At 44.0% G+C, this 25,178-nt stretch overlaps 1 protein-coding gene across 2 annotated transcripts in view; it reads left to right on the top strand.

Moving 5' to 3' along the window:
• The first annotated feature begins 1,430 nt into the window (after nucleotides 1–1,430).
• The window catches only part of RAPGEF4 (Rap guanine nucleotide exchange factor 4), a 308,065-nt gene continuing 284,317 nt past the window's right edge, over nucleotides 1,431–25,178 (top strand). The window contains exon 1 of one of the 2 annotated variants that reach the window (XM_059727282.1): nucleotides 1,431–1,533. In XM_059727282.1, the coding sequence (XP_059583265.1) occupies nucleotides 1,469–1,533 (65 nt within the window). In that variant the 5' untranslated portion in view covers nucleotides 1,431–1,468. The remainder of the gene's footprint in view (nucleotides 1,534–25,178) is intronic. The other variant, XM_019480320.2, reaches the window with a different exon arrangement.

Below are 25,178 nucleotides of genomic sequence, written 5' to 3'. Positions count from 1 at the left end.
CATTTGTGGGATTGCATTCATGTGGGAGAAAGAGCAGAACTGTTACTAATTATGCTCTTCTGCTCTGGAGTCCTTCTGGCCCCAGTCCAATATAAGTACTACCTGGGTTAGCCTAAGAGAATCAGTATTTTCATCACTGCTGACCACTTGGTCCAGCTTTCCAACAGAATGGGCACATCCTTGAGGAACTGCCAGACTTGGAGTTGCAGTCCTTAGCCTTCCATTTTGTGCTTGTTAATGGTTTCTATTTTCTTCCCTACTGAGTTCTTGCCGTTGAATCCCTTTCTCTGTTGGCTTTTTACAAATGTCTTTGTAAAAGTGTACCTGAAATCTGCATTTTCACAGGTTTTTGGGTCTTCCTGGCCTCACAGCCAAGGTCTATCAGGACCTCCATGTCACCATTTGGCCAGCTGGCAGCTGAGTTCCTACATCCTTGTCAGTGCCACGTAGGTAAACATGACATTGAAACATTGAATCGGTCCGTATGAACGGATAGCAGATGACTGGTGAGTATGAACGGATAGCAGATGACTTTTGCACAGTAGCAGTGCATTGGTCCTATGCAATCCAGGACCAATGATGGGAAAGCAGCGAGAACTACCAGGCTCTGAGTGAATTAAACTTGTGTCCTCGCCGCAGTGTGAGTGCGCTGTCAGCTGCCAAAAGCCTGCGCTCTAGCCTGCACCCCCCGCTCAGTCAGCTCGCCCAAACCTGGGGGTTTCTGGGTACGTCCCACGGCAGCACCCGAGTGGGAGCCCAGGGGCTCCCTGCTGTGGATCCACACCCACGTGAGACTGACCTTGCCTCCCGTGGGGGCAGCGTGGCTGCAGCTGACGGGCCCCGGGAGGCCGCACACTGGCACAGGCTGAAAAGTGTCTGCCTGGTCAGGACCCAGCTCCCGGCAGCTTCCTCCTCCCGCTTGGCTTAATGAGCTCTCCCTGCCGCAGGCAACTCATGCCAGTGGCTAGGCTCCTACCTCGGCGGCGGGCTGGGTTAGGACCCTGGAGAGTTACTCAAAGACGCAGGAACTTCTTCTAGTCGAGCCATCCCCCTCCCCCACGCATGCTCCACGCAGCCCCTGCCCACGCCGGCCCAAGGCGCCGGCCCTCAGCGGGGCAGGGCACGCCCGGCTCCCCTCGGCCGGAGAGTCCTAGGGCTCCGTGCGAGGAGCCCCGAGGGCGCGGGGCGCTCCCCGCTGCCCTCCCCGCGGCTCTCCTTCCTGCCCTGCCTCGGGCTCCCGCCGGGCCCGCGGGGCGGCGGCTCCACTGCAGCGCGGGCGCGGCGCCGGGCGGCAGGTGCGCGGGGCCGGGGAGGGGGAGCGCGGCCAGGTGGCCCTGCCCACGGCACGGGCGGAGGCGGCGGGGCCTGGACGAGCCCATTCGGTGCTGGGAGGAGCGGGAGGAGGCGGGGAGAGGAGCCGCCGCCGCCGCCGCCGCCCGGGCACGCAGCGAGCCGGCTGAAGGCAGACATGGTGGCTGCTCACGGGTCCCATCCGTCGTCCTCCGGCGAGTGGATCGCCTGCCTGGACAAGAGGTACCGGCCTCTGCGGCGCGAAGCGCGGGGACGGGGGCAGCGCCGCTCCTCCCTGCCTGCCGCCGCCCGGGCCCCGCAGCCGCGGGCGGGAGGGATGGATGGATGGAGGTGCCGGTGCCGCCGGGCGGGGTCCCGGCCCCATCCTGCACGTGTCGGCGGGGGCAGGCGGGTCCCTGTGCCCGGGGGCTGCCCTGCGCCGTGCGGAGGCGCGGGGGGCTCCGGCTCTCTGCGGGCATCTGCAGGAGGAGCAATGGGCGGCACGTGACGACGGGACCGGCCGGGGGAGGGGGGGGGGGGTTAGGATGCTCCCTTGGCGCAGACGGGGGTGTGGGGGGAATGCCTGAACAGCCCCAGAGACAGGGGCCTCCCCCTCCAGTGCCGGGCTTGGGAGCGCTGCGTGGCGCGGTCCCACGGGGCCTCCGCGAGCCCTGCCTTGCTGCAGGCGGCATCCAGCCGCTGGCGGGGGGGGGGGCTGGTTTCCGTTTGCTGCGTCCACAGGCCCAGTCTCCTCGGGAGATTTTGGATTTGCCAGAAGAAACCTCGTGGAAATCTTGAGCGTGGGCCCCTTCCCCTCACTCCCACAGCGGATGCTTGTCTGTCTTCATCCAAGTGAGGGGAGGGAGGAGAAGAGAGAACCACAGAAAGTTTGGGATGGAAGGGACCTCAGGAGGTCACATCTAGTCCAACCCCCTGCTCAAAGCAGGACCAGCCTCAACTATCTCATCCCAGCCAAGGCTTGGTCTAGCTGGGTCTTAAACACCTTCAAGGGTGGAGAGTCCACAACCTCTCTGGGTAACCTGCTCCAGCGTTTGACTACCTTCTTTGTGGGAAAGCTTTTTCTAACATCTAACCTAAACTTCCCTTGCTGCAACTTGAGACCATTGCTCCATGTTCTGTCATCTGCCACCACTGAGAACAGTCCAGCTCCATCATCTTTTGAACCCCACTTCAGGTAGTTGAAGGCTGCTATTGAGTAGCCCCTCTCCATCGCCTCTTCTCTAGGCTAAATAAGCCCAGTCCCCTCAGTCTTTCCTCATACATAAGTCATGTCCCTCAGCCCTGTAACCACTGCCATTGACATCTGCTGGACTCTCTCCAATCTGTCCACATCCTTTCTGTAGTGGGGGGCCCAAAACTGAACACAGTACTCCAGATGTGGCCTCACCAGTGCCAAATAGGAGGGAATAATCACTTCCCTCAATCTGTTGGCAACACTCCTACTAATGCAGCCCAGTATGCCGTTAGCTTCCTTGGCAACAAGGCCACACTGTTGGCTCATATTCAGTTTGCTGTCCATTGTAGCTCCCATGTCCTTTTCTGCAGAGCTGCTCCCCAGACAGCCCTGAGCCTGTGCCCCAGTCTGTACCCAGATCCCCCATCCAGTCACCCCAGCCACCAGGTTGGAAAAAAACACGGTTCTTGACACACTGTGCTTTCCTTACTCCCCCCCCCCCCCCCAAAAAAAAAAAATTCCAAAATGCTGGTCACAAGTTTACTTTGCCAACTCTAAAGTGTGCGCTATGTGCATCAGGGATGGCAGTTGTTCCAAAACACTGACAGGAAAATTTTCTGTTGGATCAGATTGTAGGTTTAGCAGTAAACACTACACAGTGCTAGTAATTATAGCTTATTAACACTGATTAAAAGGTGATATGTTAACTTAAAAATGCAGATAGTAAGGAAGTGGTTGTTTAAAACAAGAAAACACTTTAGGATGTTTTATCCTGGGTGTTAGTGGGAAAAGAATAAAACCTATATCATTCTGTCAGCAGCAGCATGGTGTCTCTGGCTTCATGGTAGTTGTGTAACACTGCATACATTGTTTACTATTTATCATATTTCATACTTAATCAATTAAAGAATAAAATCATTGTAATTTTAATCTTAATACTGAATTCATAGGGCATTTGTATTTCTAAAACAAAGATTCTTAACAAAGAACAAGGTCAGCAGTGCTTAAACTAGGGGCAGTTACATGCCTGTCAGAAATGTAATTGCTTATGTGTGTGAGTCTTACAGAAGTGTGGCTCACAACTGGAAGCAACTAGAAACAGTTTAGGAACCACTGAATTAAACTGTAAATATCTGTATGTGCTGCATGCTTTAAACATTAAAGAGATCTGGGAGATAATGCACTTTACTTCAAGGTAAGACAGCCTGGTAAATGTCATTAGTGTAAGCTTTTGACAGTTGGTGCCATGTTGGGGGTATTGTATTTGGCCTTTTGCATAGACACAAAAGAGCTTCTTCTTGTCCCTTTTACCAATGCAGGTGCTAGCCAGTCTTTTGGGGACCAGTGTTGTAATGTAACTCCAACCTTGTCTCCTTCAGGAGTGTTGGCTTCAGTTGGCTAGTGGGGCACTCAATCCAGTATAGGCCTAGTACCCTACAGGGCTCCTGGTTGAAAACAGCTTCCCTGATTTCCCAGACCAATAGAAGGCAGACTGTGACTTCATATCTAGTAGCTGTAAATACTAGAAATTATTACAAGAAAGAAATACAAACAAAGCTGAAATAGAAAGGTTACACACATTATATCATGAACTACTTAAATCATGTTAAGTGTCTTTTCTAGGTTTTATTAAAGCATAAAATACACAGCAGAATGTCTTTTTAATGAATATAGCACAATTCTACAACTGATTTGTCCTATGTAAGGAGCCAAAGTAATTTAAACTAGATATAATTTGGCTTATCTTGTTTAAGATAAAAAAGACAGATTTGAATTTTAAATCAAGATAAGCAAAACATATCAAATAAAATAACTTTAAGATATGATTCTGAGATCTTCAGTTTCTTTCCCAAGGCATCTAGCAGCTAGAACCATTAGAAATCTAAAATGAGAGAATATTTACAACAGAGAACACCAAAATATTGTATTACTTTGTGCAGTTGTGTGCGCTAATGTTACAATACGCAGTCTTAATGAAGTTACTGACCACAGAAGCCAAAAATATGCACATAGAAATGAAACATGTGGAATACAATTATATATCTAAAGTAATAAAGATGGGACAAGCATGTGACACAGAAAGATAAACAAAGGTCCTAAAATCCCACTGTGTCAAGAACTGTTCAACATTCTAGCAGAGAACAACAGGTAAACAACATACATCCTTGCTATGTCAGAAAATTAAGTCATTTTTCTATTGATCCCTCTCATCTCTCCTCACCGGTGAAATTAATGCGAGTAGAAGCAAGCCTAATCTCTTAATGTTTTTCTACCTTGTTTGCATAAAGGGAGATAATAGCAGAACTCTTATGTTGGCTTGATACAGCTCAAGAACTGTGAGTTAGAGCCTTGTTTTGTGCTGGTGCCAAAGGTTGCCATCAGTAGACTCAGCCTTAAGCGGCTTATTCAGAAAGGGGAGTCAAAGGGGGCTGAATGACTCACTTGTGTGCTTCTGGCCACAGAAACTGCTGTGCCATAAACACACTAGTTCAATGGGCCACTAGGCTTGAGTGGTCTCTGATCTTACTAGCATATGCATGAGTGGAAGGTTGTTAGTTTGTTCAAGTGTGTGTATTCAGCCTAGGAATAATACCATAATATTAATAATAATAAATCCATAATCTTATTCCTTATGTTTTATTTTCAGCAATGTGTATCTGTGGAAGAGATGTCTATATTTATAATTTTAAGGCCTTAGTGGTTTTGTTTTAATAAATATATGGTCAGGGCTTATGACAGACTAAGCATCTTTTACAGAAATCTGTCATTTCATAAAACCATAGTATAGCTTTGTATTCAACTAAGGTTTTTAATTTGATTCAGAGATCAGCTTTTTTAAATGGTGTGCAATGTTCACAACAATCAGATAAACCAAAGATTTCAACTCTATCCATTATATTTCTGTGCTTTCCTCTGTATTAAACATAACCTGCAGTGCCTTAGCTGACTAGAAGAGCAGATCACAGAGCAAAGCATGTAACTTTGCTATCCTGGTGTGCCAAGAATGTTATGATCTTTGCTAAGCTGTTTATGAATAATTTAAATATGAATGGGTAGATTGAGGGCATATTGTACATAGTTACTTTTATGTTTTTATTTCCCTGATAGACCATAGTTTTCCATTATCTAGGCCTAACAAGAATAATGTTATGCACATGGGACAATGATCTTGCAATTCTTAATCAAAAAAAGTTTCCATTGATGTCAATTAGATTTTAGACAAGACTGCAGGTCACATTTTTTTTTTAGCTCATTGATATATTTAAGACTCAAACAGCGATTTATACTTTTGATGGTAGATACAAGCTGGAGTTTTTTCTGGTTGTGCAGGTAAGTTTGGGTTAAGAAGTAGGATTTTGAAAGGGGGAACCATGATGATAGAAAGAAGGTAGTAAGTGAAGCATTATCTGCCTCCCAGATTTCCATCTTGTACAATATATCATTACTTCAAGAAAGAAAGAATGTAATTAGCTCTTATTTAGGCAATAGTGTGGTTACCAGGCTTGTTGTAACATTTTATATTAGACTAAGGAAGTATCCACTGGTTTCTATATATTTTTAAATTTTTGGTTTTGTTTTATATTTACAATAAATCTATTGAGGGAACATGGAAATATTTAACTTAGTATTTTTAGGCATGAAGAGGCTTACTCCTCTCCTAAATGTTTGGGTTTCCTTTTTACAGTTGACCTCCAAGAGGTGTGAGCTCAAGTCTTCATTGTCAGACTAGTCTGTCAAGAAGGAAAAGGTCTGTCCATCAGGTTATCTACTCTCCCTTTCCAGCCTTGCTTTACCTTGGGGTTATCAGATCCTTGAATGATCCAGTTGTTAGCTTCTCTGACCATAATTCACCCCTTCAGGCTAGTTAGCATCCAACCTAATAACTAACAACCCATCTCTATGGCTTTCTCTTGTCACCATGGATCCTGGTTTTCTCTGATTTAAAAAAATCCCCAATTTTCAGTTTAAAAAAAGTAACCCTAAATGCACATTTTTCTGTGATTAAAGTGAAACACCACTAAGTGAACCACCACTAATTAAAATGAAACATCGCACATGCACACACAAAATCCCCAATTTTCAGTTAAAAAAAAACAAAACCAAAATGTCCACATTTTTCCATTATGTATATAGTGGAAAAATGTGGACATTTTGGGTTATATTTTTTTAAACTGCAAATTGGGGATTTTTTAAAATCAGAGAAAACCAGGATCCCTGCTTATCAGTAGGTTTAGCAGGGCTTGTGTCCTGATTGGATAGTGGCCAGCCACTCAGCTAACTCTTCCTTTGGTGGTGCCAGTAAGGCTTGCACAGACTTCTTTGAAAGGTATGGAGCAGCACTTGCAAAAGCCATTTCTTCCCCTTACCATTGGAAAAGTCTGCATTCTTGTGCCATCTTTCTGTTCCGTGTTCAACTGAAAAAAGCATGGCTGTAAACTGAGGACCAGCCCATGATTCAAATTTTTGTCTCCTGTTACCAGATCAAAGTGATTCCTGACTAGATAATACCAAAGAGCTTCTATTACACACTTAACTGTAATAGTGTAGGGCTTTGATGTAGGAATAGCTTTATGCTAAGGCATAATATCAACTTTTCCTTGCTTCCTCAGCTCTTGAAGAACATTGCTCTTATGTATACTCCTGCAGAATAACCTGCTTCATGAAACATACTGTTCCTTGCAATGGCTGTTTATATAGGGAGTTTTTTGATCTTCTGGAAAGCTGTTTTATTCTGACATGATTTACATTTTGAAAGGCTGCTGTCCTTCTGCTGATTTCCATGAAGGATGCAACAAGTTCAAAAAGGATGTGGAGAAGCTTGAGAGAGTCCAGAGAAGAGCCACACGCATGATCAGAGGTCAGGGAAGCAGACCCTACGATGACAGGCTGAGAGCCCTGGGGCTCTTTAGCCTGGAAGAGCGCAGGCTCAGGGGTGATCTGATGGCCACCTACAAGTTTATCAGGGGTGACCACCAGTATCTGGGGGAACGTTTGTTCACCAGAGCGCCCCAAGGGATGACAAGGTCGAATGGTCACAAACTACTACAAGATCGTTTCAGGCTGGACATAAGGAAGAATTTCTTTACTGTCCGAGCCCCCAAGGTCTGGAACAGCCTGCCACCGGAGGTTGTTCAAGCGCCTTCATTGAACACCTTCAAGACGAAACTGGATGCTTATCTTGCTGGGATCCTATGACCCCAGCTGACTTCCTGCCCTTTGGGCGGGGGGCTGGACTCTATGATCTTCCGAGGTCCCTTCCAGCCCTAATGTCTATGAAAAAAAAAATCTATGAAAGTTCTGAAATATGGGAACAGATTTACAATACTACCCTGTAGGGCACAGGAAAGACCAGATCAGCTTCTTTGTTGTAGGGGTAGAAAATTCTCTCAAGACATAAACTTTATCTACTATGAGGTAGACATATCTGGTAAAGTCTATCTACCAAAGTTTCCTTCTTTCCAACAGCATATTTTGATAGTTCTGTTGTTAGGCTAGCTTTTTTAAGCATATGTAATATCTTTCTGATTATATGTGATCTGTCCAACTAGGGTTAAATATCACTACATTTTGAACAGTTAAAAGGTTGCTCCTTTCTGTGTGGGGCAGAGGACATGACCCTGAACTTCCAGTCCACAGGGAGTGAAGACGACAGTTTATGTCTTTAGGTGGTTGGGTGGCTGTTATTTAGTAACGTCCCTTTGTTACATGTATATATGGGTTTGTGCTTAACTTGATTCTGTTATTTGAGGAGTTCCAGCAGCCCTACATATAGGTAGATTATACATCAAATTTAGAATATATCATTTGCCTCTCAAGTCAGTGAAAAGGCTTATTGACTCTTCATAGCCTCAGTAATTCTCTCTGAAAGATGTTTGGCACTAATTGTATATATTGCTCCTCAGGTCACCCAGCATAGAAGGTTTTTCTGAAGCTTCAGGGGGAAAACTTTTTAAGTTCAGTTTGATCACCATGCTGTCCATGCTTACTAAGCTTCCCTTGTACATGTGCAAACACTCTTATGTTGTTTGTGAAGCTTGATATATGAGTAGTGAAATATCTTCTTTAAACTTACTGGGCTTTGCTCCCTTGCTGCCATGCCAAGGGACTTTGGAAAGATCTGGGCAAATTCTAATTATAGATTGGGTTGCTAACCCAATAATTTTTTTTACTGACAATCTGCACCCTTGTTACTGACAACCAAACTTTTCTACTGACATATTTTTTACTAACATATGTTTTACATAATTTAACTGTAACCCTTCTGCTAGGCCCTGGATGGCAGTAGCAAGAGTCATGTTCAAATTTAGGGGTTTAGTACTAACTATAGTAAAAAAAAGTTTAGTTGTCAGTCAAGTTTGCAGATTGTCAGTGAAAAAAAAATTTTGGAGTTGGCAATCTTGCTTGATTGCAACAATGGTTTTACACCATGCTGGTCCCATCCCAGGGGTCCCCTACCTCCCCCCACCACATGCTGATACCCCCAACTTTACCCTGCACCATGCCGCCTGCCCTCCCAGTCCAACCTTCAGCCTTATACCCAGTGGCCCCACTGTCCCATCCTGGCATGGATCCCCACCCCACCCTTTGTCTCTCTTGACTTCCAGCCCTGCAGTTCCATCCTGGCTGCATCACCCCCTCCCAGTCCTGCCTGCTTCCTAGGTGAGCAGTGCTACAGGCAGGTGACAGGATGCAGCAGCAGCAACATCCCTCCCACTCCACAGCACATTCGCAGCACACCAGCCATGGGGGGAGGGGTGTTGGTTGGAATTTCCAGCCAGAAGAGCAGAACAAGGCCACAACCCACTTGGTGGGTGGGTGAACTACACAGCAAATATGAGAGGCTCTCTGGCCAGTGCCCCCTCATCCCCGTCCCCCCAGCTAGCACCTGGGAACCATGGCCCCCTACTGCCCCCCCCATTGGTATTCCACTGGGTGGAAAAGAGGGCTACAGAGGCTCCCATGAGGTACAAGGCCCTGACAGAGCTCCCTACTCGGTGCTGCACTCCCACTCAGACACCAGGTGGTGCCACTCTTCTCTGCTCTGTCAGTCCTTCAACATCCAGCCTTGTTTAAAGGAGGGATCTTCAATCAGGCTCACAGCTCCTTAGTTCTGTATGAACATCTCCATTTTTAATGGACTTGATAGACAGGTGTTTTTAGCCTTTTTTTTAACATACTGCCCATAAATTTACAGACAGTTGGGAACCTTGATTGTAGCCCTACTAAGCATTATGCCTTCTTGAATGGCCAGCACCATTGTCATTAGGTTTTGTGGCCTTGCATTATGCTACTGAAAGTTTATCATTTGAAAATGAGAAGATCGTCCCTTAGAACCTTCTCTGGTACACTCTTCTTCTAGTAATTAGATTTATTAGAGTGCTATGCAAGAGTTATCTACTATGTCCCTGCATAGACAGTTGAATGATCTCACTCTCACTACATGCCTATCCTCAGACACTACAAGCACCTGAGGTAGGGACTATTGTCTCCACAAGCAAGAGAGTGTTCTACTGCCAACTATGGGTGTAGACTCATAATTGCATTCCATTTGTGAGCAAATGTGGTCAAGCCATCTACCCATGAAAACAAGCAAAGTCTTCCAGATAGTATGTTCAAGGCACTCACCATTCATATAAGCTCCCAAGGCTGTGGGGCTTGAAGGCATATGGATGTACGTCTGTGAAAGTAGGAGATTTTGTGGTAGTTTCTAACATCTCTTAAGAGAGGGAGGACTGGGTAGGGCAGGGTGGGCAGTGGCAGTGCTGGGAGAGGGGGTTATGGGGTGGGCTGCAGCCACTGCAAATCCCCACTCCCAGTGCCGCTGCTGCCCACCCCACCCCTGCCTGCCCTGAACACAGCTTGGGCCCAGTCCCCGCATTGGGAAGAGGCCAGTGCAGCCTCTGGCCCTGAGCATGCAGCACCAGCCCGTCTTCACCTTGTGCACAGATCTTGGGGGCATATGCCCCCCATGCGTCCCCTGGGGGTGTGCACAGTGGCAGGAGCTGCTCTCCCACCCCACCCCCCACACTCCCTGGATGAGCTGCGGCTCTATCTCATGTCCCGTCCCACCCTGGCTATGCAGTGTCTGCTTCTGCCCCTTTCTTGCCCCAGTTCCACTCCCTCCCTCACCACGGGGGCCTTGAGCTATCCTTCCCATCCCCAATGCCCCTTCCCCCCATGGACTTGCCAGCCAAATGCTGCTCTTCAAGCTACTGGGCTGCATATTGGCAATCAGATCTGTATCGACCAATTGACCATCAGTATTGGCCCCAAAAATCTTTATTGGTGCACCCCTAGCTATCAGTCCTTCAGCCTGTCTGACTTCAGTTCACCCATCTGGCTATCCAACATTTAGGTTACCTGGCTTCCAGAATAATTACCTCTGCCTGCCTCCCTGGCTCTTTTTATTCTAACCATGGGATTTGTGCTCTGAGTTGGGCCAGCTGCCTAATTAACTGTTCCTTAGCTGGGTCTGGATGAGACTTAAGATCATTTACAGTTCTCCAATTTCCCTTTTAACAGTAGAATCCCCTGATAGTGAAGAAAGTCTTTTGACTTCTTAATGTTCCCTTAATCTGTTTTAAAATAATTATTACTTATGGAGTATATCATAAGCTTGTAAATCTTTACATTTTATAGGGTTCGGTACATGAGAACAACTTATATCAAAAGCAAGAGCGTAAGGTACGCCAAGTATAGTATGTTAAGTAAATTTGAGCTGATTTGTTTTCTGTCATGGAAGGTTTAGGGCTTTCTGTTCCATCAGCTTCCATTTTATACAGTGCTACAGTTCTGAACTTGCTCTTGTCTGGGTATGTGTGTATAAAAAGGGAGAATATCCAGGTACTCAAAATGGTTGCACAAGGACAGATCTTGTCATTTCCCACAAGAGGGCAATTGTCTTTACACATCTGTAATAGGACATTACAAATACAAGTCTATTTGACCTGGGCTGGTGTGTGATGTCCTCTTCTCCAGTATTAGAATTTCACTTTTTTTGGAGGCAGTTGGTCACCTGTCTGTAGTTGACACTTGTAGGTGTTCACATTGTTTTTCCCATATTGGATTTGGCCAGTGAAGTCTTAGATTCTAACTAGAAGTCTAAATAGTTTTCTTATCAGAGCAATGGGTAATTTTGGTTGTAAAATAAACTTTATTCTCCACTTTTTTGTCTATATTGCAGGATGGCCAAAGAGCCAAATATCCAAAACCTAAATAGCATTTTGTTTTTCATTGAAAATCTAAATATTTTCCTCTAAAATTATTTTGATGAAAAAATATCAGTTTGGCCAAAATCCCAAAGGGCGCATCTCTGGAAGTGGCAAAAGGCAGGTCACTAATGCAGTCCTGGGGCTAGGGCCATCAGTCTTTGATTGTGGATGTGGAGTCAGGTAAGCAGCTGATTGTCAGCCCCAGCACTGGGGCTGCAATGCAATGGAGTGATTTGGCTTTTCCCACAATCTTCAGGGCATGTCTCTGGAAGCAGAGAAAGTTGAGGGTTCTTTGCTGGCAGAGATGTGCTCCTGGCATCTCCTGGAGACGGCCAGGTGTACATCTCTGGAAGTGGGGAACACATTGCCTGTTGTCCTGCAAGATCAACGAGAAGAACAGCAGGGATACGTGTTTCGCTCAGTAAAGTGGGTCAGATGTGCCAGGATACATCCCAGCACAGCTGATACGCTTCATTTGGCTATGTCTATTTCTAGCCAGAGTAATCATGGTTTTTGCTTCTGCATCTTAATATCTTTTGAACATTGAGACTTATCCTTATAGGATTGTCCTGTTATCCTCTGAATTGTATTTTGCATTATAACAATTCTTACTATTTGTGATACTTTTTCAGTCGTTTTAATGCACTTTAATTTTGACTTCACTGGAGGTTTGAATGCAGCAGCTGTCTAAATTTATATATGGCAATGTGATTTCCATGAAATTTACTTCATAGTTGCTTTAAATTTTAAATATTTTTAGCTACAACAATAGTGACTCTAAGTTGAAAGTGTAATTACGATAAAATGGTATTGTATTCATGAATCATTGTGGCTGGAATTTGTTTCAAAGTATTTCATCACATGTATATTATTCTATTGCACATTTCAAACAAAGTTTATCTCAGAGAGAGTCTTCACTTTAAAATGTAGTCACTGTCTAATATAAAACAGCAATGCCAGTTAATGTGATTTCATTTAGATATACTTGAATTGGAAAGAATATCAACTGTTCTCCTGAACTTCAGTTCATTTTTAGGAGACCTCATGTGTTTAATTCAATGAGATTTGATCTGTAGTTATGTTGTAAATTATACATTGTATGGAAAGAATATTTCCACAAAGGAAGCAGACAGATTGCCTTGTAACTTTAATATTTACATAAGGGTATTTGCTTTTTTCAAAAAGATAATATTTTGAAAAAATAAAACAGATTTCTTTTTTTCTTAAACTTGGAATTATTTCCTGTAACAGTTGCATTGTACAGATAATGACTTTCTATGCGGTGATAAATCTGCAGGAATGTCATTACTCAACGAAGGTATTTTTCTCTTAAAATCCCACAATTTTTATAGATCTTAATGGCCATTGCAGTGGAATGGTTTGTTATTCAGCAACGTTGTTTGAATATATGTTGCACTTGTCTCCATGCTGAATACTTTTCAAGGGAAACTGCCAAGAAGTTTAAAGGAAAATGTAGGCGTTTTAAAAAAATTTGAAACATCTAATGTACTTATTAAAATGCTATAATTATTTCTCTGTTCCTATGCACTGTTGCAAATGCCAACACTAGAGTCCTATTCAAAGCACCAATATTATGGTTCTATTTTGCTCAGTTTTTCCAGTTGATTGATGCACAGTACATCTGTAAGTAATACTGTGCATGGTAAAAAGGTATTTTAGAAGGCATAATCACTAGTTCAACCATCTTGCACTTGTTTTTATTGCAAGTGTCTGGTAATTGGGTTTGTTCTTTTTGTTTTGTTTTGTTACAAAAAGAACCCTGTTCTTTTTGGAGTCATGTGATTATCTAAAAAATCTAGTTTTTTATTTATTTATTTGTTTATTTTTTAAGTTAAGTTTCTACTCAGTTTTTCTGGGAAAACTTGAAATCATGAACACTAAGGTCTGCAAATAAAAATAATTATTATTGTCTGAAAAATAGCTCATAATTTTGGCCTGGCTCATGGATTTTTAATATTTGGGATTGAATCAAGAACCCTCCATTCCTTTCTCTTGACACAATACAATATAGCCTGATTAATCCAGTTTTCAAAATTCCAGAATTCTCAAAAATCCAGCTCTTTTAAAAAATATGCTACATCAGGGAGTAATGGTGGCCGTTCCCGGAGCAGCAGCCACATGCGGAGTGACGCTGCAGGGTAGAGGATGGCGGCAGCAGCCACTATATGCCAGCTTCTCCCTCCACATCAGGGGGCGGGGGGTTGGGGTGGGTGGTCACGGAGCGGGCAGGGGGGTGGGGGAGTAGTGGTGGCTGGTCTCAGAGCAGCGGCTTCATGCTGTTTCAAAAATCCGGAATTTTCAGATTTCCGGCAGGAGCTAGGTCCCAAGGATGCCGGATTTATGAGGTTATACCGCATCAGATTTAAAAAGACTGCTCGTATAATTTCTTTATATAGCTCCCTCTTCAAACATTTATATAGGTGGTTTCAACCTTTTTAGACTCAAAGCACCATTCTTTAGATTCAGGGCACCCCTCTGAAAATGCCAGCTCTTAGTTTTGACTAATTTTTTTACTACAAAATATAATAAAGCAATTCTTCTGTTTCAAACAACTCAACAGACCACAGACTACAAGAAGTCAGAATGTTTTTAGTACTATACATTTCATATACTATACATTTCTATTTATAATCTCCAGGTTTACCTTCTGAATCATGTTAGCACAGCTTACAGTACTAATCTCGTACATCACCCCATGGTACCCTGGAAAAAAATGTCATCCTGTTTGAGAATCGCTGATTTATATTACATCTTGAACAGTCAAAACAAGAAATTAGCAGCCAGTCAATGAGCCTAAGAGATGTTTCACAATTCTCCTGCTACCACAGAACATTTTTCTGGTGCTGTGATCCTTTTGCTTTGTCCTCTCTAGTCCCCCTTTCAGAAAGGTGCAGAGTGGCATGCTGAGGAGTAATCTAGTGAATATGCTTCCTCCTCCCGCCCTACTGCCCTTTGCTGCTACTTCTAAGCAAAGCACACCTCAAAACGCAATTAACTGGTATATACCCCTTTCCTTTTTGTCCTTAAAATAGCTATTCTGGTTTAGCCTGTAGAAGGGCTGATTGCATTTGTGAAATATGTACCATGTGGTGTTGCATTTTCTACTGCAGATGGCCTCTCTGAGGGGAAGCCTGATGTCATGTCTATTCCCCTTGTGTTGGCTTTTCACTGCTGTTTAAGGTGCATTATTGCTATTCAAGGGTTTAAAAGAACAAGAAAAAGAAACTGACCTTAATAATTTTGTACTCATTTAGAACATAAATCATATGTGTAAACAGACTTTAAACAAATACACTTTTTAAAAACCTGAATATTAGGAGCAGCTTGAAAAAGAATCTCAAACAAGACTTTTACTTTTCTTCTGAGGAATCAGTTGTCAAGAAAAAATAGAGGCAAGAAATGTTCTAAACTATGATGTCAGAGCAAATAATATGTTTTTTTCAATGTTTTTGTACTTGGGGTCCACCACTGTATTTTATATTTCTTTTACCAGTTTAACAGATTGCAAACTGTGGAGGGCAGAAGATCTGACTTTTGTGTTATGCGGCATTAAGCAAAATTCAAACAACCAAAAATAACACCACATCCAAAATATTAAAATCTGTTATATTGCATATAACAGAATAGAAGCAGCAATTCTCTCTTTTGTAATTTTTAATCTTGAATATTAATTATTAGTTTTAAATATATAAAATTCTCCTGAAACTGTGTTGTGCTAATGTCTTCTATTATATAAGCTTGTTTGTCAGAAGAAAAGTTGTCATATAAATTGATTTTTAATTAAATAAATGGCTGGTAACCTGGTAACCAGTAAATCAAGGATAAAATATCCTTTAGAAGAGAGATATTGACATAATTGAACAGGAATATGGCATTAGTAATTCTGCCATCACTTGTACATGCCTGCTGTGAAGTGGTAATGATATATCTATATCTATATCTATCTATATATAAATAAAACCAGGCAAGAAACTGTGGGGAGAGAAATAAGATGGAAGATGTATCTTATGTGAAAACATTACTGTTAGATAGGACTTACTGTGCCATTTCTCTAAAGCATCAAATCAGCAATACAAATGTGTAGCTTAATTAAATGTTTAGTAGATAGACAGGGCAAGGGAGGCTGTACAAAAGTAATGGGGAAAAAACTGATTGCCATTAAGTTAATTCACAGTTTCCTCCTTTTGACTTGCATTCTGTAGTAATTCAGGAATTTAATTTTGTTATCACTGTCCATATTGAGAGAAGGCAAAAGGCATGCATGGCTTAAAGGTAGCATCTGGCCTCTGACAACATATTTTCAGATTTTCTCCCTTTGCTTCAATCTTCAGGATCTTATTCATGAACAAAAGACATCAAGCAGGTCTAGACAGAGATTTCTGCATAAGCCTGTAACATTGATTCAGAGAAGAATTGCAGGATGGCAGGAGGCACTTTGATTTCTTAGCCATCCAGGACCCAGAGCAAAAGAACCAAACCCAAATTTCATATCCTAAATGTAGAACCATGCCCATGTTGGTGTATTACTGTATGATCAATTGACTGATTTCAAGATATTCTTCTTGGTACAATATACAATTCTGTCTTTCAGCATTGAACAATATCAGTCTCATCTGCCTATTTGGAGCTGCAAGGCCACTCATTGTCAAATGGATACCATCTGTGCTGTGCTGCTACAGTAGCTATACAACTTTACTGGGTTGTTACTAGGGTTGTGCGAAGCTTCAGTTGCCGATTCAATTTGGAGGAGATTTGGCCTGATTGTCTGGGAGCTGGGCCCACTGGGGCTGGCCACTGCCAGGCTCCAGATGACTGCTGGAGCCTCCCCAGTTCCCAGACAGTGCACAGTGCCCTGCCTAGCCACGTTGCACCCACACCATGAAGCAGCTGCTGCGCGGGTGCCAGGTGTGGGGAGGTGATCCATGCTGACCCTGACTGCCTTGTATAGCATTGTGGGGTTCTGTCACAAGCCTTCAGAGGCCCTGATCCCCGCTGCTGGAGCCGGTCAGTACGGGCCTTTTTTTTTTTTTTTTATTATTCTCAGACTGCTGGGGCCGAGTGGGGGGCCATCAGGGACAGGGCTGGGTGGTGGACATGGGAGTGGGAGCTGTGAGGGGGGGGATTTTACCATGTGGCCCCACAGTCCCTGCTGCAGCCAGTGAGTGTGGGGCTTTTTTTTTTTAAAGTGTCGGGAGGTTGGGCCAGACAGGGGGTGGGGCTGGGCAGGGCAGCCATGGGGGCTTCTCTCGCAGCTCCCCCTGCCTGGGGAGAGGCAGGCACAGTCAGAGGAGCCATGGGAGAATCTGTAGCTACCTGGCTGTGCCTGCCTCTCCTTAGCCAATCTGAATCTCCAAATCAGCACCGAATCTCCAATTCTGATTTGGCCGAATGAAATGGGGACAGTGATTTGAATTGCTGCCTGCGGCAGCAATCACTGTCCTGCGAATCGGGTGAATCCAAATCCGAATCGAATACTTCCCTATTTGCACAGGCCTAGTTGTTACCCACAGACTAGAGCGGTTGCTTCCACAGAAATGCTTCAATTCAGAGAAGGAAAGTGATTCTGGAAAGCTAACAAGATGAAGACAGATTTTTCCATTTCTTTATTTATTTCATTAAAAGTCATTTTTTTTTTCTTTTTCAGAGTGAGGGAGCAGGTCAGGTGTCCTACTTATAGAATTGCCATTGCACCTATATTCTGCCAGAAGAATTTCTTGGAGACAGAATTAGAAGTGCTTACTAGCATCTTTAAAATGAGACATTAAGGCCCATGGTTTATTGTTTTTTTATTTTGCACAGACAATTGGGCAAAGGTATAAAGAAGTGGATGGTAATAATAGGCAAGCTACTAAGACCATTAAGGTTTAAAAAATTAATTGCTGAAACGCCTGAAAAAGCTTCAACTAAATTTATCAGTTGAAGGTATGTCTGAATCAGCTATGGCTTAAAGTTTATTTTTAAGTGAAATCTTGTGTCAAAATCCTTTGATAGTATTTATGAGTAACCCAGGGTGAAATCAGAATTTAAAGGGTGAAAGAATACTCCAATCAATACTTAAATTCAATTTTAAATGTCAAAGATAACCTTCTCCCTGTTATGAATCTTAATTACTTGTACAAATTTACACATATTCCTTCTCTTCCAACAGACATGCCAAAAACTGTCTGAGAAATACTATGTTTAAATATAATTTCTATTGACAGTCTTCATCCTCAAGCTATAAAACCAAGCTGCTGTTGGAAGAAGAATACTTTTTCAGTTCCGATGTCTTTTCATAGAAATGCGTTGTGGTCATTACTAGCTTATGTTTATTGATACAAATTCTCTTTCATGGATTTAGCCAAGTTTTACTCTAGTTATATTTATTTTTTGAGTAGTAATCTGCTATCTATACCATCCATTTATCTTCAAGAGATGAGGCTTTTTGATAACTTTAGTCCACTACAGACCCCTTTTAAGGTTTCCAGAATTTTATTTGGCCAACTAATATAAGAAATGATTTTCTGTATTTTGTGTGGTTGCTGTATTTTTTTTTTTGTGATAAAAGTTCTTTGGTATAAACAGGGCTGGCTTATCTTATCCTGTGGAACCTGTGGCCACAGGGGGCCCCACAGCCAAGGGGCCATGCCTTGCTTGCCCCCCTGCTGCCTGTGTCATGTTTAAATGGCTCGATGCAGGCAGGGAGCCCCTTCCCGGCCGAGTGGGGGAGGAATTCCTGGCTCCAGCCTTGGCCTCGGCACCAGGGAGGGAACTCAGGCATCCCCAGCACGTGCTGCCCCCACCCTGTGCCCTCCACAGTGCTGCCCATGTGTGCGCAGCCCAGGCCCAACTATTTTATTTTAGTGAGTTTATATTGCAATCAACTGCAATTTTGATTTTTCAATGGATCTGGGGGCCTCAAAACTGTATCCTGCAGGGGGCCCCAAAAAATTGTGTGCCAGCCCTGGGTATAAATTTAGTTGGGCAAATACAGAGATAGCTGGCAGAGATTCAAACATGGAGAAAATTACTGTTCAGTGCCAAGTGACATGTATAAATAAAAGCATTAGAGGTGTCGGTAATGAGTTATATTGATAAATGTAAAGTTCCTTGTCAAAGGGAAGGAGGTAACCACCATGGATACAAACAGGAGACTATACAACCAAGAGACTGAGACACTTGAATCCCATTGTGATAAGCATGGTTTAAAATCTTAGGACAACAATACTTTTTCCAATGCAGCAAGCCTATTTTCATAGTATTGCCATAATACCATTCTAATCTATATTTTAATATAATTAAGGGTCACAGATCCCTCAGGGAAGGGATGAAATTGCAATACATAGGGGGAGGGCTATTTGAGAGGAAGACTTACTTGACTGAATATTTTAATTGATTTTATGATTTTATAATCTGCATTACAGAGACCCTCACCTAGTACCTGCATCAAAATGTGAGATTTGTTTAAGCTATTGTACATCTTCTGGAAAAGCATCTGTTCTCAATTTGAATACTTAGAGGATGGAAAATCACTGTGTCCCTTGGAAGTCGTTCCCATGGCTAATTATCCACAGTTAAAAATTGGCCCCATTTTCTAGTCCAGATTTTTCCAGCAACTTTTAAATTGTATGCTCTTTTCAGTGAGATTAAGGGGCAATTTATTTTGTACTTTTCATATTGCTTCCATAATACCATCCTATTTACACCTTTGTGTAATTAGACTCCATAGTTACCTCAGGAAAGGCCTATGTCATGTCTACTCTGTCTCCCAGATGAATGAAAGCTGAATTGTTGTTACTTAGCAGTTATTTCATGTAGGGATAAATTGTGAACAGACAAAGCTGTTAAGTGTGAATCACCTGAAGTGATGTAGGTTCCTCCCTCCTATTTTTAACTGTCTATGGTTGTTTCGTATGTCTATATCCTGAGACAGTTTTGTGTGTAACTTTATCGATGGATTGTGCTTTCCATCTGCATCCTTCTTAGTAGCCATTGTGGAGTGTATATTTTTGTTCCTATATAATAACCAATATATACATATATTTATTATATGGCTTAAATATGTACTCATAGGTAATATAAGTATATATTATTAAATATTTGAATATGCATATACAGGTGCATGTGTGTTTGTACAATAAGAACCCTATCTTGCTGTGTAAGGACCCTACCTTGCTTCTGGCGGTGGTTGTACATTTCCCAGTTTCAAATGCAAAAATCATATTATTTTCACTTAGCAGAAAGCCTTTTTTAAATAATTGTTTTACTGGGTTTTTTTTTATGTGTGTATTTTTATGTGTATTAATCAATGGATCAGGGTTCAGTTGTGCTACTTGCTATCACCCTGCCCCAATGAACTTATAACTTAGCACATTTCTTCCTCTCCCTAACTGGTGGAAGCTATCATGTCTTAATTGACTTCAAGTAATCAATACTTTTTAGATTCAGATTAATTTTGGGCGTTTTACATAAATTGGGCTAGAAGTGACAAGAAAAATAATTCATAAAGTTATAAAAATAGTATAATATACATTTATAAATGGGTGAAGAGTTTGTTACATATGCCTGCTATACATTAACTGTAGTAATATAGGACACCTGAACAACCTGGGCTGTGGTCGGCTTGGTAGTGCATCTGCTGCTACTCTTGTGTGTCCCCCTGCCCCCAGAGTTGATGCTCAGGGCTGGTGCCCCAGTCACACTCCTTTTCATTATATTAAGTACGACACCGGTGTTGTTTACTAAAATGCTGTTTATAGCTTCTTACATCAGTATTATTTGCCTATTTATGGCACTGTCTTCAATAGAGAAGGAAACACGTTTCCTCTTCAGCAGTGAAAGAATGTCAGAGACACAGAACACAGCTAAGTTGACAATGTTCTTGCTTAGCTTAATACCAGAGACCTGCACTCAAAACAAAATGCTATGCCTGATCACAGCTTTTCTAATTACAGGTTAAATTATTCACTTTTTGAAGACTTGTTTTAATGTAAGCTAGGTCCCTGGTAAAACCAAATTTACAACACCCTTAATAATAAGATATTCTCTGGATATATTTAGATATATTAATATGATAGCTGTAATAAGAAAAGTAGTCAGTTTATTATCTACTCTATTCATATTGATCCTTGCTAAGTAGATGGTACTTAGAAAATAGATTTGATATCACAAATAGATTGTTATATTAATTTGTCATTGATAATCTTATTAAAAGATTGGTATTAGTGGAAGTGGCCAAACCTGAACTGCACAGATGCTTGCAGAAATAATTAATTGATGATATGGTACTTAATTAGCTCTTTCTCTACTAAGTCAAACCACTCTTCTTTTGAAAACTAGAGCGGTAATTACAGTTTGTAAATGCTTAACACACATTTACTTCAGTTCCATTACTATTGGACTAAAATCTGCACATTTACCCAGGTAGAGCTCCATGTCCACATAGGCTAGGGACAGACATTTCATATACACTGGTTTAAGTGATCAGAAACTGGTTTAAGCCTGTAACAGACCAGATGTTCAGTACACAGAAACCAGTTTGAAAATGGCTGAAACTGGTTTGAGATAAATCTGATTGAATGCAGTATCAGACTTAACTGATTTGGGTCAAACCAGTTTATGCAATGTCTGTCCCAGACCCTTTGCTGGTTTAAGCTAAACCAGATGTCCCCAGCACCCCTGCATGCTCTCTGGGCTGGGTGGGGCAGGGCGCTCTGTTTCATAGCAGAGCTGGCCCTTCCCTCTGCTCTTCGTCATGCCCCCCACCCCCCCAATCACTTGCTGCTTAAGCAGACATCCCTTCCTCATCTCTCCCACAACACGGACTGTAGCCAGCATGTGGTCTGCTAGCTAATGCTGTGTAAGGCAGATAGGGCAGTGTTTGCTTAGGGCTTGTTGGAGGTAGTCAGCAGCTGAGCTGGTAATGTCCTTGCATTCTTTCCTTTGCAAAAAGCTGTTTACAAAGAGCTTGTAATGAGTGAGGCTTTGTTTTCTGATGGGATGCTAAATGCTGATAACAGAGCTGATAAATGCTCTGTTATCAAGGGGTGGGGGGAACCCCTCCCTAATCGCAGTGTCCTGTTGGGGCCTGGCCATGCCACCCTTAGCTCTCTGCACAAGGGAAGGGAGGGCTGCTCTAGCGCCACCTGGCGTCTAGCCTGTGCACTGTAGGCATGTGCCTGCATTTCTAGGATGTCTGTCTGGGTTGCAAACTGATTTAGCTTAGCTAGCAGGGCCAGCCTTGTGGGGAGGTGAATCAGGGAAATTGCCCTGGGCCCTGCACTTTGGGTGGCCCCACGGAGCTGGGCTGGCTTCATGTCTGGCCACTTGGCACCCACACCTCCTCCCACCCCTGCTGCGTCCAGGCCCCACACCCTGGTATGGTCATCTCTGCTACCTAGGTTAGACTAACCTGCAAAGAATGAATCAATTCAGGTTCAGGCTTTTTGAATGTCTGTCCCTAGCCATAAGGGCTAAAGGCAATGCACAGAGAGGAACCTCTCCACCTAAAGTTGGACTTGGGTACAACTAGGGTGCCTAAGTATCAAACTAATTTTGAAAACCTCCACTTCGCTGTCACTAAACCTTAGGGGCTCCTAAATTCTATGGGTACCTTGGTTTTTATGATTAAAGTCCTCAGGCACTTAAAGTTTTCCTCCTGCTCCTATACAGAAACATGTTTGTCTTGAGAGAGCCAAGCAGCAGCATTTTCTTGACACCATAAACTTTCTCTACTTATTTCCCCTAAGAATCAGTTGGTACTTTCAGAGCATACATACCAAGATCAGGCTCTGTACAACACTATTGGCAGCTGCTGCTTTCTTTCCCTGGTTTTCTCTGTCATTAGTGTAGCCAGCAAAGATGTAGGAGACTCTGGTTGAATTACTTTGTATGCCTGAGGGGATTCAATCACATATCTACCACCCTTCACAAGAGTGCTTTAAGGTGAAGTTTCACATTATATTGAGACTATACTAAATTTAGAATGTTAGGCAGTGTTAGAATTTGCTGGGAACACAGCTCTGACAGGGTTGTGGCTAGGAGTCAGGACACCTGGGGTCTATCCCTGCTCTGGGTGGGGGTGTGGCTGGGAACAGTGCATCCTGGGATGCTGGAGGACTGCAACTTCCTCATTTTATCTCCATGGAGCAGACTGAAGTGACCCTAACAAGAGATAGGTAGCACAGCTCAGAGTTAACCCTTGCCTGAAGTGGCGTAATTTAAAGATGCTCAGAGTGCACTTAGTATGAGTTAGTGAACTTAAACCTGGAGCTTCTGGCATTTTAAGTGTCTTTAGTATGGTCCAAGTGTAACACATAGCTTTACCTTAGCCCTGTAGGCCTGAGAACACTCATTTCCTTCTGTTGAAACTGCTCCACTTTGTATAAAGGTGTATAAAAGAGCTAAAAGGGTGATGTTGTCTGCTATAGAGCACCAGACCAGTAGGATGAGGTGAATGAGGCTTTCTTCAGCAAGCTAGCATAAGTTTCCTGATCACAGTCTCTGGTTCTCAAGGGGGACTTCAATCACCCTGATATCTGCTGGGAGGGTAAAACAGCAGTGCACAGGAAATGCAGGAAGTTTTTGGAGAGCATTGGGGACACCTTCCTGGTGCAAGTGTTGGAGAGGCCAACTAGGGTCTATGCTCTTCTTGACCTGCTGCTCGCACATAGGGAAGAATTGGTGAGGAATGTAGTAGTGGATGGCAACTTGGGCAGCAGTGACCTGAGATGATTGAGTTCAAGATCCTGAGGGAAGGTAGGACTTTGACTTTTTAACTACTTTATTCAGGGGTTCAGGGATACAAAAAGGTTGGCTGCTTACAAAGCAAAAAAACAAACAAATTACTATCAAACCAAGAACACCATGTCATTACATTCAGCACATCACACCGTGACAGACACCTTTGCTTCATTCCACGTCATGTCTTACATGCTAGTTATGTGGTCGGAGTGCTGGCCACACGGTCATAACTATAAATAAACAATTTGTACCCTGCTCTATCCAATCATACACGTGACAACACCTTCAACTTCCCATACAAAAAGAAAGCAAAAAAGCAGCCTGGTGAGGGCCTAGGACGCGGCATGAGCTGGAAGTCATAGTCTGACACCGAGCCAGCCCAGTCGCCCAGACCAGTCATGACATCAGAGCGCGTCTTTGAGATGGCCATCCTCCACGTGGCACAGCGCTCCCTCAAGGGCCCAGTGTGCCTCAAAGGCGGGCACCGCCCACCGGAGCACAGTGTACTCAAACTCCAGCGAGAGGCGCGCCTGCACCAGGAGGTGGAAAAGCTGCAAGGCATCATCTGAGCCGGTCCTGGCAAGCTGGTTTCGGTGGCTCTTGAGGACGCCCGTCTTGGCCTGACCAAGTAAAAAGTTGGTCAGGGAGATGGGGCCCTTCTCAGCCGCCCGGTATGGGTAGGAGCACACGTAGGTGGTCTCTGAGAAGCTCCTGTCCAGCACTCGCAGCACTGGCTCGAGGGTGACAAAGAGCGGCTGCAGGCGGGGACAGTCAAGGAAGGCATGAAAGAGGGTCTCCTCAACACCCCCCGGGCAGACGTGACAGGCCGTCTAGGCGGCTGGGTCAAAGTGGGACGCATACGTGCCAGTGGCTAGGATGCCGTGCAGCAACCGCCACTGCAGGTCGACAGTCTTCTTGGTGGTTGGCGGCTTATATAATGTGTGCCACGCCAGGTGGGCTGGTGGGGAATCTGGCAGCCCCAGGCACTGTCACCACAGTGTATCGGTGTGGCCCGCCAGCACTTGGGCTCGTGGGAACCAGTGGCGCCCATCCCAGAAAAAAAAATTGACCAGGAGGCACTGGAGTCTCTCGACTAGGTCCTGTGGCGGATCGAGTATGGTGCACTGGTGCCACAAGGTCGCCGCCGCTAGGTTGTTCGCGATGAGAACACGCCCAGAGTAGGAGAGGCTGGGTAGGCGCCAGTGCTACCTTTGTAGGCGGGCCTCCAGTCCTTCCTCGAGGCCGTCCCAGTTGCGCGCCATGAACGTTGATGGCCCTAGGAACACGCCCAGGATCTTGAGGCCCTCATGGCACCAGGCAAGGCCCCCTGGCAAATCTGGGGGAGTCATGGTGACCCACGCACTAAGCAACAGGGTATCACTCTTGGCCCAGTTGATACGGGCCAAAGAGGCGCAGTTGTAGGCTCGCTGGCAGTCTGTCAGGGCCTCCACGTCTTCCTGGGTGTTAAGGAAGATGGTCACATCGTCTGCATATGCTGACGGCTGGAGCGGAGGGGCAACGGACAGGCCCATGGCCGGTGGCAAAGCCACACCACCCAGGCGGCACCGCAGTGCATGCAGCAGTGGCTCAATTCATAGATTCATAGATTCATAGATGTTAGGGTCGGAAGGGACCTCAATAGATCATCGAGTCCGACCCCCTGCATAAGCAGGAAAGAGTGCTGGGTCTAGATGACCCCAGCTAGATACTCATCTAACCTCCTCTTGAAGACCCCCAGG

The sequence above is a fragment of the Alligator mississippiensis genome, chromosome 4 (genome assembly GCF_030867095.1).
Source record: "Alligator mississippiensis isolate rAllMis1 chromosome 4, rAllMis1, whole genome shotgun sequence".
NCBI lineage: Eukaryota > Metazoa > Chordata > Crocodylia > Alligatoridae > Alligator > Alligator mississippiensis.
Note: the sequence above shows the minus strand (reverse complement) of the source record. Positions and strands in the feature narration are given on the sequence as shown.